This window comes from Pinus tabuliformis, chromosome J (genome assembly GCF_031772625.1).
Source record: "Pinus tabuliformis cultivar Carrire ecotype Pingquan chromosome J, CPIR1, whole genome shotgun sequence".
NCBI classification, from domain to species: Eukaryota; Viridiplantae; Streptophyta; class Pinopsida; order Pinales; family Pinaceae; genus Pinus; species Pinus tabuliformis.
Window position 1 is genome coordinate 225,438,535 of NC_142295.1, and position 15,848 is coordinate 225,454,382.

At 35.1% G+C, this 15,848-nt stretch overlaps 1 protein-coding gene across 1 annotated transcript; it reads right to left on the bottom strand.

Moving 5' to 3' along the window:
- Positions 1-1,629: 1,629 nt before the first annotated feature.
- Positions 1,630-10,779, bottom strand: LOC149226543 (putative aquaporin PIP2-8). Its single transcript, XM_089377520.1, has 5 exons — positions 10,345-10,779; positions 10,186-10,255; positions 3,498-3,723; positions 2,114-2,254; positions 1,630-2,022 (listed from the first exon to the last, which is right to left on the bottom strand). Exons 1-5 carry the CDS (start codon positions 10,613-10,615, stop codon positions 1,912-1,914), a joined length of 819 nt encoding a protein of 272 aa, XP_089233646.1. The 5' UTR covers positions 10,616-10,779; the 3' UTR covers positions 1,630-1,911.
- Between the last annotated feature and the right edge of the window lie 5,069 nt (positions 10,780-15,848).

Sequence of the window (15,848 nt, forward strand, 5' to 3'; positions counted from 1 at the left end):
TTTAAAAAGAAATCTTATATTTTCATTTTTAATTATCATTAAAATGTATAATTCTTATTTCAAATCAAGATTTCAACAAACTATTTAAATATACATATTAACTAATTTACTTGAATATCATTTACATATATATAATAATAATAATAATAATAATAATGAACATAATAAAATATTTTATTGTAAAAAAAAATTAAACCTAAAATAATTCAATCAAAATAATAAGAATAATAACAAGGAGATGTGTAATTCATTTAATTTTTAATAAGAATTTAATATATAGCATTTAAATAATAATAATAATATAAAAAAATTATTTGAATCACAAACAAAATATTTCAATATGTAAAGTTAAATAATATTGACCATAGAAATTTACAATTCAAGAAATTTGATACCCCTCTGTCCTTGAATCTGTATGGATATTAGTATATATTATATAGATTATTATTAAAAAAACATTTAATTAATATAATTAATTTATAATTGATTAATCTATATATGTTATATTAATTATTTCTTTAATATTTAAATTACAATGATTATATATATATAAATATAAAATTAATTTCTGCCTTTGTGAATATCTAATTTGCATTTAATCATCAAACATTGATTCCAGATTTCTTATTTGATGATTAAATGCAAATTAGGTATTCACAAAGGCACAAATTTTACAGCTTAACTCTTTGCTATGTGGTCTACCATAAAATTTAAAAGTATTAAAATTGTATAGAAATTCCAAAAGTCTTGTGTCTTGGTTCTTTCATTTAAAATAGTGACAAAAAAAACCTAATGTAATAACAAATATGTTATTCAAAGAAACTTTGTTATTAGATGTTGAAATGGTTTCCCTCTTAAAAGTGTTTTTTGGTAATGTGTTATTTAATTCATTTAAATTATTAAGTATACTCCTATTCAACTTAGAAATGGTACTTTTTAATTTTCTATAAAATGTTAAAAGTTGAAATGGTACTTTTAAATTTTCTATAAAATGTTAAAAGGTTTATTTTTGCTAGGGAAAAGAATTAATTTTTGATAAATTATATAATGATTAAGATAAAATGATTTCGACTGAAAAATTTGGACAGCACACATTTGCATCCCCGAGTTTAGGCAAGCTACATCATAGACATAATAATTAGATCGAAGGAACATGGCTACCCGGACCACCGAAGATTGTAGACATCTATGAACGTTTGCAGATGCCCTTTCCCCATTATTTTCTTTGTATCTTTCACTCATCAATGCAGGACATTCTAATCAGCCACCAATTCTTTCTTCTTGTCCGTGCTGTTGTTTGAATAATTTAGACTCTGAACAATTGTCCTTGAAATCCTTTTAGTTTTGTTTTATTTTGGTCACAACTTAGCTGTGCATCAATTTTACAGTTAACAAGTGTGGAAGGAACGCCGACATGTCAACATCAAGTTAAAGGAACGCCGGACATTCACACTCAGAGAACAGATCACATTTGATACCTGTATAATACAGATGAAATTAAAGGAACGCCGACCTTCACACTCAGAGAACGGATCACATTTGATACCTTTATAATACATCTCATTTGGCGAAATAATTGATAGACGTAACCTTGACTTTGGAATTTTTGGGCAAAGAAAATACGATAGCTATGAAAATGCCAAATAATGACAAGAATAACACTGTTTATAAGACATAATCCTCACATTAGAATTGTTTGGCGGACAAAATACGATAGGAATCAACTTGCCAAATAAGGACAACAATATTTTTGCCATCGTATCAAATTTATTTTAGCATCTATTGATGCCTATTTTGAGATTAACATCTGACGTACGTGAAATATTGGCCCCTCAAAACTTACAACATCTAAAAGCAAACACAATTTTTACAACACAAATGCATCCGCATGAACAAAGTCCAGTTTCTGCATTAAACATGGTTGGGTTCTTTGCTGTGCCATTTCAGGGATGCTCGGATAACGTATTTGTGAAAAGCAGCAGCTACCGCAGCTCCAATAAGAGGACCAACCCAGAAGATCCACTGGAATGTAGCAATCAAAATTTAATTCCATAAAAACTGCAATAATGATGAATAGAAAACAATAGAAAGGAGACAATTATCTTCTTCTTACATGGTCGTCCCAGGATTTCTTATGGCCATAAATCACGGCTGCTCCAAAGCTTCTGGCAGGATTGATGCCCGTTCCAGTGATGGGAATGGTTGCCAAGTGTACCATGAATACAGCAAATCCAATTGAAAGCGGAGCCAAAGCCTGCGCCAATCAGTATATTAGCATCTATTAATAGATAAAATAATCAGTGTATTATACATAATAAAATTGCTTACTGCATACACGTTCAAGAAATGGACAATGATAACGTACAGGCAAGGTTCACATGGAAATTCCTCACCAGAAAATCGTTCACATGGAATTCCTCACCAGAAATCGTCCAGGGCGAGGTGCACATCCCATTTCCAAAAGAAACAGTCCGACTGGAAATTTCACCTCCAAGGAGAACATTACGATCTCTCTCGTTTATAGAGACGGAATCTTAGGAAGGGCAGAGCACGGAACCTGTTAGCTCATACTGTGGTCAATACACTGGTGATTGTGCAAAGAGTACAAACTCAGATACCAAGCTGGTTATCACACAGGTTTATTAGGTTTTTATATCTTATTTTAAATGCAAATTTCAGAAATATGAAATTCCCACTTTTAGATTGCCTTAGATTTTTATATCTTTGGAATATTTTCAGGAATTTACAATACTATTCAACATTTAAAAGTATTGAACTTATTCAGCATACAAATTCCTGCTGATTCCTATGAGATTTAGAAATATTCTCCAAATTTACAATCAAAATAAGAATAACCACTTTTTGATTCCGTACTTTTAAATAAAATAAGCTTTTATATTTTTCAATTTGCCCTATTTGAAAAAACAAGTTAACTTTTACCAACAGATTTTTTTCTCAACATTTTGCGCACATCCAGCAAAACATGTTGAAATGATGATTCAAATTGCTGCAACGAAGGTTTTTATATCTTTTCTTAAAAGTTAAAAGTTAAAAGTTAAAATAAACTGTGAATGAAACTAAAGTTAAAAGTTAAAGAAAACTGATTTTCTTCAAACTCCAGTTAAAATAAATCAAAATTGGCATGATTCAAAATGCGTAATGGATTTACTCAGATGCAGATGTAATCTAAAAAATCATACACAACCTATTGTTATTATTCAAATTTTAACTTTTCATGGTAGCATTCAATCAATGGAAGGGGTTGTTTACTCTTTTGATTATAGATTTCGAAAATGTTAATATTTGGAATGTTACAGATAAAAGCGAAGTGAAACCATCGCTGTTACTTTTATCGATAAAATTTCAAAATATTTTCGAATCTAAAATCAAATTAATTTCGAGCCCTAATTACACATTTAATTAGTTAGTCGACCGCTTTTCGATCTGATGCTACAAATACGATGTTTCAGATCTGAAAAATCTATAAGAAAACGTACAGGAACGTGAGCGTCGCGGGCGTTGCTCTTGATGTCGGTCGCATAGAAGACGGTATTCACCAAGACGAAAGTGCCAACTATCTCTGCGGTGAGAGCTGTTTCTTTGCCGTATCCCTTCGACACTGAATTCGCTCCTCCGCCGCCACTAGAATAGTAAGTTTTCTGCAACGCTTTCACCATCCCTGCCCCGCAGATTGCGCCCAAACACTGTGCCACCATGTACAAGACTGCTGTTAAAAGTGTAATTTCAACGCAGCCGAAAACCACCAAACAAAACCATCTACCTTGTTCGCACCGCCTTTTGGCAAAGGCTGTTTTTCCTTGGAGCCCTCCGAACACATTCAGCATGAGACACGCGTCCAGTGTACGAACCCCCCAAAACCATTTTCCCCGGACAGTAAAGTTCGTTTGTTTTACCCGAGGTTGGTGTGCGAACCTCGTTGGATCAGCCAAGTGATCTGGGCATGAAATCTTCACCGTCGATCTCCGGAAAGTGCACAGGCCCACGTCAAATCAATTTTTACGTGGAGTAAAAGGTCTATGGTTTGACCGCCGTGTAAGAAAAGTCATGGCTTTTAATGCTGTTCGTAATTGTTTGGTGGAGGCCTGTTTTAAATGGTTATGGGCATACGTCCCATTTGTATTTTTTTTATATATGCATTTACGTAAGTTTAGGTGTAGGCCATTTAATATGGTTATGGGCCACGTTAGTTTTTTTTATTATGTTTTTTATACATGGCTATGTGTGTTGATTTTTTTTGGTATGTATTGCGCACGGGAGTAAAGAGAAAACTGGTTTTTTACGGCAGTAAGAAGAACCAGAGGGTGTATGCACAGCAGTGCACAAATATGTTGTAATGTTTTTGTGTGGGCATTGAAAAACAGAGGTGAAGGAAAACCATGTGTGGTTTTGCAAGTGCATAAAGAAAATGGTGGAGCGTAAGTTGTTTTACACACCAGTGAATGTAAATTTTGTTTTACAGCAGTAAGCTCATGTAAACTTTTGTTACAGCAGTAAGTTGTTTTTCACAGCAGTGAATATGAAAATGATTTTACAGTGGTAAATCTCTCTCAGAAAAAGAGGATGTATTAGTTTTTTTTTGTTTTAATGAATAGAAATATTTTATGGTGGTGAAATCCTCTGTTACTCAGTGAAATTTTTTTTAAGCTGTCTGTGTATAAAAATCCTGTGGAGGTAAAACAGAGCATTGCCTCTGTGTTTAGTTTGAATCTTGGTTTTGGTATTTTCCCCATTAAAAATACCCAACAGTGGTATCAGAGCAGGCTTAGGCTCTTTAAAGAAGTTAAAGAAGCTGAAGGGAGAAGGTTGTTGCTGCAGCAAGATCTCTCAGGCAGACAGAAGACACAGACAGCGAAGGATTCAGGTATTCCCCAAAAGCATTTCTCTTGTTATTGCTGAAGACAGTCATTTTTTTAAAAAAAATCACAGTCAAGGATTTAAAACCATAGTTCAAGATGCAAGGAATGGCAAGCACAAGCATGGGTATGTTCAACACCCAGCTCCCACACTTTAATGGGAAGAACTATGACTACTGGTCTATAACCATGAGAGCTTTGTTCATCTCTCAAGATATATGGGAACTAGTAGAATATGGGTTTGAGGAACCAGCAGATGAAAATGAGTTCAATGCACTAACTCAGGGAGAGAAGGATCAACTGAAACTCAATAGGAAGAAGGATGCAAAGGCCATTGTCTTGTTGTATCAAGCAGTGGACCAGAGTATATTCCCAAGGATAGCAGCAGCTACAACATCACACAATGCATGGCAAACCCTCAAGACAGCCTATCAAGGCATGGAGAGAGTGAAGACAGCAAAATTGCAAATGCTGAGAAAGGATTTTGAAAACTTGAACATGAAGGAGTCAGACAACATTGAATCATTCTTCACTCATGTGATTGGTGTAATCACACAAATGAGAACTCATGGAGAAACAATTGAAGATAGAAGAATAGTGGAGAAAATATTGAGGGTCTTACCCTCAAGGTTTGATGCCATAGTCACCACCATTGAAGAGACAAAGGATCTCTCAAGATATTCAGTTGATGAGCTACATGCATCACTGATGACTCATGAGCAGAGGTTGAGTAGGAATGAAAACTCATCTCTTGAGCAAGCCTTCAAGACCCAGATGTCCTTTGGAAGAGGAAGGGGTCAAGGAAGAGGAAACCGAAGAGGAAGAGGCAGAAGCCAGAACAGAGGTGGAAGGAACAGCCCAGCAAATGCACAGGGAAGAGGCATCAATCCAAATCAGAACCAAGGTCAAGGCAGCAGCCAACAAAGAGATCAGTATCAGGCTCAAGGACAAAGGTATGATAAATCTAATGTTCAATGCTATTATTGCAAAAAGTATGGACATTATGCTAGTGATTGTAGAAAGAAACATCATGATATGAACAACAGACAGAATGCAAATGTTACAAGAGAAAACAACAGTCAAGAAAATGTCCTGTTAGCTTGTAACATGGCTGAAACACATAGTGAAGACATTTGGTTTTTAGACTCAGGTTGCAGCAACCATATGACAGGGAATGTAGCCCTCTTTTCAGCCTTAAATCAGAATTTGAAATCAGAGGTCACACTAGGAACTGATTGTAAAGTGTCTGTTATGGGAAAAGGGGAGGTAAAAATATTTACAAAACAAGGAGAAAGGAAAACCATAGCAGATGTATACTATGTCCCCGGAATGAGATGTAACCTATTGAGTGTTGGACAGCTTATCCAAAAGGGTTACAATGTTTATTTTGTAAATGATGTGTGCACCATCATGGACATACCACCCAGCAAAAGATGCATTGCTGAAGTGAAGATGACAAGGAACAGGATGTTCCCTCTCCGGATCAGGGCAGACTTGAAGAACAAGAAGGAAATGGCAGCAGTCACCCAAGAGGCCTTCCAAAGCGTGCCAAAGGATGAGAACTGGTTATGGCACCTGAGATTCGGGCATCTAAATTTTGGAGGTCTAAATTTGTTGAGCAGAAAAGGAATGGTAAAGGGATTACCATTGATAGAGAAGCCGGACAGCCTTTGTGAAGGTTGTATATTGGGCAAACAACATAGAGAGAGTTTTCCATCAGGGAAAAGTATAAGGGCAAAGGCACCCTTAGAGATTATCCACTCAGATTTGTGTGGACCAATGCAAGCTCCATCATTAGCAGGCAGCCTATATTTCTTGACATTCATTGATGATTTTACAAGGAAGACTTGGATATATTTCCTTAAAAACAAAAGTGAAGTGTTTGTGAAATTCCAAAATTTCAAAGCACTTGTGGAGAACCAAAGCGGGCTGCACATAAAAGTATTGAGAACTGATAGAGGAGGTGAGTATATCTCAAATGAATTCCTAAAGTTTTGTAGAGAAAATGGAATACATAAACAGTTCACAACTCGGTACACCCCACAGCAAAATGGAGTTGCTGAAAGGAAGAACAGAACCATCATGGAGATGGCAAGGAGCATGTTGAAGGCAAAGCACTTGCCAAATGAGTATTGGGCTGAAGCTGTACATTGTGCAGTTTACATACTAAACAGGTGTCCTACAAAAGCAGTGATGAACAAGGTGCCAGAAGAGGCATGGAGTGGGAGAAAGCAAGGAGTCACCCACATGAGAGTTTTTGGGTGTGTGGCCTATGCACACATTCCAGATCAGCTAAGGAGGAAGTTGGACAGCAAAGGGGAGAAATGCATCTTCATTGGATACAGTGATGAATCCAAAGCCTACAGGCTGTACATTCCATCTACCAAGAAGTTCTTTGTCAGCAGGGATGTTCAATTCATTGAGGAGGAAGCTTGGGATGGAAGCATAGAGAAAACAGTGAACATTAAAAACTGTTTGTCTCATGATGAAGATGAAGAGGAGGTGGCTGAAATGAATCCCCAAACAGCAGCACCAACACAAGGACAGCAAGGTACACCATTGAGGATAAATGAGAGTGCTTCTCCAAGCACGCCACAAGGAGGAAATTCAAGTGCATCTTCAAGCACTTGCACACCAAGTGAACGAGGTAAGAAGTTTAGAAATCTAAGTGAAATTTATGAAGAAGGAATGAATTCCTTATTTGCCTTGTTTTGTCATGTTGATGATCCTATCCATTTTGAAGAAGCAATTAAAGATAGGAAATGGATAGAAGCTATGGATGAGGAGATCAATGCCATAGAGAGAAACAAAACATGGGATTTGGTTGAGCTACCAAAAGGCAAAGAAGTCATTGGTGTGAAATGGGTCTACAAGACCAAGAGCAATGCTGAAGGCAAGATTGAAAGGCATAAAGCAAGGCTGGTTGTCAAAGGCTACAAGCAGCAGTATGGGAGAGATTATGAGGAGACTTTCGCCCCGGTTGCAAGAATGGAAACCGTGAGAGCAGTGCTGTCCATAGCAGCTCAAAACAAATGGAAAGTCTACCAAATGGATGTGAAATCAGCATTCCTAAACGGAGTGTTAATGGAAGAGGTTTATGTGGAACAACCTCTTGGCTATGAGAAGAAAGGTGAAGAGCACAAAGTGTGCAAATTAAAGAAAGCTCTTTATGGGCTGAAGCAAGCGCCAAGAGCATGGTACAGCCGGATAGATTCATATCTCTTGGATAATGAATTTGACAAATGTGAAGGAGAACCCACAGTCTACATCAAGGAAAAGGATGGTAAAATTTTAATTGTTGTCTTGTATGTAGATGATGTTATTTTCACTGGAAATGATATTTATCTTATTGAGAATTTTAAATCAGTCATGAAGAATGAATTTGAAATGACTGACATGGGTTTCTTGAGATACTTCTTAGGCATAGAAGTAGATCAAAATGAAAAAGGAATTTTTATATCTCAAGCAAGATATGTAAATCAAGTTTTGGGCAGATTTAAGATGCAAGAATGCAAGGCAGCCATCACTCCCACAGTGATGGGATTAAAACTCAGCAGAGAGGACAGCAGCAAGGATTTTGATCCTAGCCTGTACAAAAGCATTGTGGGCAGCCTTATGTATTTAACAGCAACTAGGCCTGATTTAATGTATGCTGTTAGTTTGATTTCTAGGTTCATGGAGAGGCCAAAGGAAGCACATTGGCAGGCAGCAAAGAGAATTTTGAGGTATGTGAAAGGTACCAAAATGTTTGGAATTTTATATCATGCCTCAGAACATTCAGATTTGGTTGGGTACACAGATAGCGATTGGGCTGGAAGTGTAGATGATCGGAAGAGCACTTCCGGTTATGTTTTTAATATGGGTTCAGGAGCCATCTCATGGGCTTCTAAGAAGCAGTCCATTGTAGCATTATCTACAGCAGAGGCAGAGTATGTGGCAGCGACAGCAGCAGCATGTCAGGCAGTATGGATGAGAAGGATGTTGAGAAGCTTAGGCCAAGAGCAGGCAAAAGCGACAGTGGTCTTTTGTGACAATAGCTCAGCTATTGCTTTGTCAAAGAATTCAGTGTTTCATAAGAGAACGAAACACATCGACACAAGGTTTCACTACATCAGAGAGTTAGTGAACAATGGAGAAATTGTCTTAGAACATTGCAGGACTCAGGAACAGGTAGCAGACATTTTGACAAAGCCACTGGACCAGAAAAGCTTTGAATTTTTGAGGAAGTGTCTGGGTATGACAGAATGCCCAGCTGTTGAAATTAAAGGGGAGTGTTAAAAGTGTAATTTCAACGCAGCCGAAAACCACCAAACAAAACCATCTACCTTGTTCGCACCGCCTTTTGGCAAAGGCTGTTTTTCCTTGGAGCCCTCCGAACACATTCAGCATGAGACACGCGTCCAGTGTACGAACCCCCCAAAACCATTTTCCCCGGACAGTAAAGTTCGTTTGTTTTACCCGAGGTTGGTGTGCGAACCTCGTTGGATCAGCCAAGTGATCTGGGCATGAAATCTTCACCGTCGATCTCCGGAAAGTGCACAGGCCCACGTCAAATCAATTTTTACGTGGAGTAAAAGGTCTATGGTTTGACCGCCGTGTAAGAAAAGTCATGGCTTTTAATGCTGTTCGTAATTGTTTGGTGGAGGCCTGTTTTAAATGGTTATGGGCATACGTCCCATTTGTATTTTTTTTATATATGCATTTACGTAAGTTTAGGTGTAGGCCATTTAATATGGTTATGGGCCACGTTAGTTTTTTTTTATTATGTTTTTTATACATGGCTATGTGTGTTGATTTTTTTTTGGTATGTATTGCGCACGGGAGTAAAGAGAAAACTGGTTTTTTACGGCAGTAAGAAGAACCAGAGGGTGTATGCACAGCAGTGCACAAATATGTTGTAATGTTTTTGTGTGGGCATTGAAAAACAGAGGTGAAGGAAAACCATGTGTGGTTTTGCAAGTGCATAAAGAAAATGGTGGAGCGTAAGTTGTTTTACACACCAGTGAATGTAAATTTTGTTTTACAGCAGTAAGCTCATGTAAACTTTTGTTACAGCAGTAAGTTGTTTTTCACAGCAGTGAATATGAAAATGATTTTACAGTGGTAAATCTCTCTCAGAAAAAGAGGATGTATTAGTTTTTTTTGTTTTAATGAATAGAAATATTTTATGGTGGTGAAATCCTCTGTTACTCAGTGAAATTTTTTTTAAGCTGTCTGTGTATAAAAATCCTGTGGAGGTAAAACAGAGCATTGCCTCTGTGTTTAGTTTGAATCTTGGTTTTGGTATTTTCCCCATTAAAAATACCCAACAACTGCTCGATTAAGAGTCACTTTCCGAGCAACAAACAGCCCAAACGTGACTCCGGGGTTTATATGCCCACCTGCACCAACATAATATGCTTTTCTCAAATCAAATATCAACGAATTCAGGGAAGAAAAAAATCACTAATTACTATAATAAGATGACCACCTGAAATTCCAGCGGTGCAATACACGAGGACAAAGATCATTCCGCCGAAGGACCAGGCGATACCCACGGTACCCACGCCTCCACACGGACTCTTCTCGTTAGCATTCCCGATGACGGTGGCAATTGTCACATATAGAAACAAAAGCGTGGCCACGAACTCGGCTATGATGGCTCTGTAGAACGACCAGAGATAGAATTCGTTTGTGTCTAAAAGCGGAGCAGAAGGGGGCTCTTCATACTCCACTTTCCCCGATCGTGGTTTCTTCCCCATACTTCAAAAATGAACACTACTGTTCTGTATTATGATCGCTTTCTCGCAGTTCTCAACCAGTGGATGAGGAAATCATCAGAATGACCTATAACTCAGGCGCATAACATCATTGAGAATATGACGCTAACTATTGAGCAGATTTATAGGTATAAAGTCATTACAACAAACTATAAAGTCATTATTTCACTAGAAAAGTATCAAAGTTTATAATAAGTCAAGCTCATAACATCAGTGAAGATATGACACTAACTACGACGGAGCATATTTATAGAAATAAAGTCATTACATCAAAGTAATTACCTCACTAGCAAAGTATCAAAGTTTATTAAATTAATAATAGAAATTTAAATTACTAATATGACTTATAATTCACGCCCATAAGATTAGTGAGAATATGATGCTAACTAAGAACATATTTATAGGTATAAATTTATTACATCAAAGTCATTACCTCAATAAGATAGTATCGAAATTCATTCAATTTTTAATAAAAATTTAAATTACTAATAAAAATTATATTTATAGACATAAAGTCATTACTTCAATAGGAAAGCATCAAAGTTCATTAAATTTTTAATAGAAATTTAATTATAGACATAAAGTCATTACCTTAATAGAAAAGCATCAAAGTTAATTAAATTTTTAATAAAAATTTAAATTAGGAAGAAGATAATAATTATTCCATCTTATTAGAAAGAATCCAATATGTTTATATAAAACTAAAATTTGTTTTGGTTGTTATTTTATTTATTTAACTTACAATAGGAGTGTTTAAATAGTATTTTTGATGGTGAAAATGGATTTAATATCATCAAAAACTTCTAGACACTTAAAATTTTAAAGTTTAACAAATATAACTTGGATTTCCAAAAAAATCACCATAATTTATCAAAATTGTACCTAAATTTCCATTATTAACCTAACAAAAATATGATATTCTATATATATAACCATAATAAAAATAAAATAAAATAAAATAAAAATTTAAATTTTTATCTTAAAAACTAATTCTTTAATATAACAAATAATAAATCATATCCCTTCAAATCTAATAAAAAATTCAAAATAACTAATGACAAGTCATATCCCCTTACATCTAATAAAAAATTAACAAAAAAATATTAAAATAGTAATTTATGATTTAAAATTTTCGCTAATTCTTAAACCTAGTAATTCATTCCGTTCCATTCCTACTGACCCACCAAAATATATATATATAGTTTAAAGTTGAAAAATTAGCAAACAAGAAATGTGACGGTATTAAAAACTCCAGTTAAAGAAAATCGACTTTTCCCTGATTCCAAATGCAGTATGGAGTTACTCAAATGCAGATGTAGTCTTAACTAATTGTAATTATCCAAATTGTAACTTTTCAAGGGATTGTTTACTATGTCTATCCTTATCTTAAATATTGATTTTGAAATCTTGGGAATGTTATGGGTAATAGCGAACTGAGTGATATTATTGATATTACTTTGACTCATCAAATTTCAAAATATTTTCGGAATAGAGAATGAAGTTAACACATTTAGTTATTTAGTCGACCGCTTTTCTATTTGATGGTACGAGATATGGAAATATCATAGCTCTTGTTCTGAAGACTGTATTTGCTCGTGGGGTCGGTCGCAGAGAAGACGGCAGACACACAGACGAAAGTGCCAACTTGCCAACTATCTTAATTGACAAGTTGCCAACTATGTGTACGACTCAATATTAATTGCATCTCTGACAGTCTTGGCTTCTCCTAGAGACATTTATTGTCTGCTCTTGAAAATATTTATCGTTCTTTGGCCCACATAAAGTGTTTGCTACACACTATATTGGCATGATCAGTAGCAGCCCAATTGATGGTCAAGTCATTTGTCCGTTAAATATAGTTAAAACTTTTATAAAAGCTTTAAAATAATTTTTTGAAATTGTGAGCTAATCAGATTGATGGGAAAACCACCCAATATAATAAGTGGGTCTGTTTTGAAATTTCAATTTGAATGTCACTTACTTAATCAGATTGATGGGAAAACCACAGTGGGTCTACTTTGAAATTTCAAACTGAATGTCACTTACTAAGACTAGCGATAACTGTTCAGAAAAAAGTTCAAAATGTTTTGAAAAGTATATATAGAGTTGGAATGGGTTGTTAAAGCATCTATTTTGAAATTTCAATCTGAATGTCACTTAATCAGATTGATGGGAAAACTACCCAATATAATAAGTGGGTCTATGGGAAAACTACCCAATATAATAAGTGAGTCTATTTTGAAATTTCAATCTCAATGTCACTTACTAAGACTAGCGATAACTGTTCAGAAAAAAGTTCAAAATGTTTTGAAAAATATATATAAAGTTGGAATAGGTTGTTAAAGCATTTATTTAATTGCAATTTTTAATGTTTAAAATGTTTTTTTCAAATTTAATATTTTGAAAAAAAATATTTAATTTTTTTTAATTATTAAAATTTATAATTTTTCTTGAAAAAGTACAACATAACCAAACTCATATTACTATATTCCAAACTCATATTAATTGATTTTACTAATGATGTACTGCATTACATTTCATGTTCAGTACAAAAAAATATATTTCAAGCAGTTGATTCTATACATTTTATATCATTCCATACATTTTATAAGCTTGTATATTTTTTTCAAGAAAAAAAAAAAAAAAACAGTTCATATATTAATATAATATGTTACAAATATACCGTGAGCAAAAAACTGTAATATCTGCACATAGTAAAGATCGTCACTAATTGCAAATTAAATATTTGCAATAGAAGAAAAAAAAGAGCACTCTCACTGCGAAAACAAGGGAGCAGCTGGTGTGGATCAGTCCAGACTAAAAAACTAAACCACGATGCAAGAGCCCATCTACCTGGAAATTCTGCTCCCTGTATACCTAGGTTTGATTATATATCAAGCCGTTCCTTCCACACCAGATAACTTTCAGAGATTAAACATCTCGTATTTTTTCAATTAGGTATGTTCCATGTAAAGGTTGCTCTCATGCGAGTAAAGAATCAATAAAGCTGCAATCAGACATAGACACAGGGGTTAAATTTCACGCCCGTTTACACGTCATTCTTGACTGGTCAATAATTTTAAAAACTGTCATCTTGACGGTCATGTTAAAAAATGACCAGTTTCAGTTACATATATATATGGGTTAACGTCTAAGTTTCAACTTTTCCTAAATTAAAAATCGAAGTTCAATATGTCACCCTCCAGCTTAACTCATTTCAATTAATTGATACCATGGTTTGTTGAATCAGGCTGGATGGAGTATCAGATTGGACTGTTAAGTATTTATGAAAATTATGGATTGTATAGTGCTTTTCACTTTTTTTTGTTCGTTTCACATCGATGTACCACAGATTTCATCCCATTTCTTCTGTGATCATTGATAATATCAAATCCTATGCTGTGGTCGTCGAGGATTTGGCAAGATTATGCCGATAAATGTTGGACCCCGAGACTTACACTCCAAGGCCTAAAGTCAATGTTTTATATTTCCATTTTTTTTACCAAAATTTTGGTTTACTTAGCACTAATACGCAACTTATGTATTTATTTTTGAACAAACGTAACTGGCCAGTGAAAATCGTATAATTTATTGCAAGTTAACTGTATTGATGTTTGGTACCTTTATTTGTGTAGTTAAAAATAATGGAGAAATGGTTATATGGTTGTAACGCATCTCTTTAGTTTAAGATTTGTTCATAGAGTGTAGGAGGTTGTTTACAACTACCTAATTTTCAGTGATGTATTTAATATTTTAATATTCATTTGATGTAATGTAGAGTGAACGAGAGAGTGAGTCTCCTCTTTGTTTGAGTGCAGTCTCCCAGGTGTTGTACATACCCGTGAGCTGCAACTCCTTCATTTAATTCAAAATTTGATTTTTATTTTGTGTTGTAGAGTTCGTATTTTAATACTTAATTTTGGCTCTAAATGATGTATTACTCTCCCATTTCAGAAATAAGTTGTTTAATCTTATGGAGAATCTCTGTTGATTTCGTGGATTTCTTTAACACTGTAAGTTAAGTTAGAGTTTGGATATATTTGAAACTTTGATTCAACGGGTTTGGATCTGAGTAAAACAAGAAATTGCAGATTTGAATGGATTTGGAGCTTTGCATTTGTATTGATTTCAAATTAGGCAAACAATAGTGTTTCTTTATGCACCCCACTAGATGAGAGTTCGATCTCTAAACTTGATGTCAATTTTTTTTCAAATCAAATTTGTAGACAATCTTATAATGTCAACAGTCACTGATATCCAAATGATATCACAGATATAATCCCATAGTTTGAATGAGTTTTATGGAGAATGAAATGATATCATAGATATAATGGCGTAGTTTGAATTATGATTAATTAGGGAGACTAATTTAGTTGGTCTTGGGTTCTAAACAGACCGTGACTTATTTTTCTTTGTATATTTAAGCCAACAGCTAAGTGGCTACCCCTGCATTATTTAAGCCTAGGGTGTTGATGGGTTTGAGTTCGATCATCTTTGATGGTCATGAGATCGATTCTCTCGAAATGAATTGTACATAAGGAACCTACAAGTTTGGTGTCGAATTGACCAGTTAGCTTCTAAACAAGCAGTTGTTTAAGCCCACATGCCATACTTTATGAAACGAAAACAATGGATTGAAAACATGCCAAAGAGCTTTTGTGTTTGCACACCTTCCATCAGTGCCATCGGGTTAATGGATTTGACAACATAGTGGAAGGCCTCTTGAGACTCTGTGACATTATGTGGAAGTGCGCTTAAGAGTGTGTGGCGCACTTCTTTATGGAAAACCTCACATGTATGAATGGGAGTTGTAGCTGCATAATTTGTCTGAAGTGTTAATAGATACATGAAGCTCAAACTCCAAATAAGTTATGGTGCACTAGAAAAGAATGAAAATTGATGTTAGTGGCTTACAAGGGTCTTACATAAAGTGCCCAAGAGGTTTTTATAGACATTTTCTTATTTTCTAGCGGTTGGGAGTGGGACACTGTAGCTTCTATTATGGGAGAAGTACAACTCCATTCCCCAAAGGTTGGCAGACATTCGTCTCGTGACTAGGGACAATGGAAAAGTAAGGGTGTGTTATACAACCGCAAGTATCAATCATAAGGTTTGTAAAGGCCTCTGAATTACACCCACAAAAGACCCGGTTTTTTAACAAGAACACGTATGCCCTGCATTTCACTATTTCAGAATCAAGTTTCCACAGTTATAT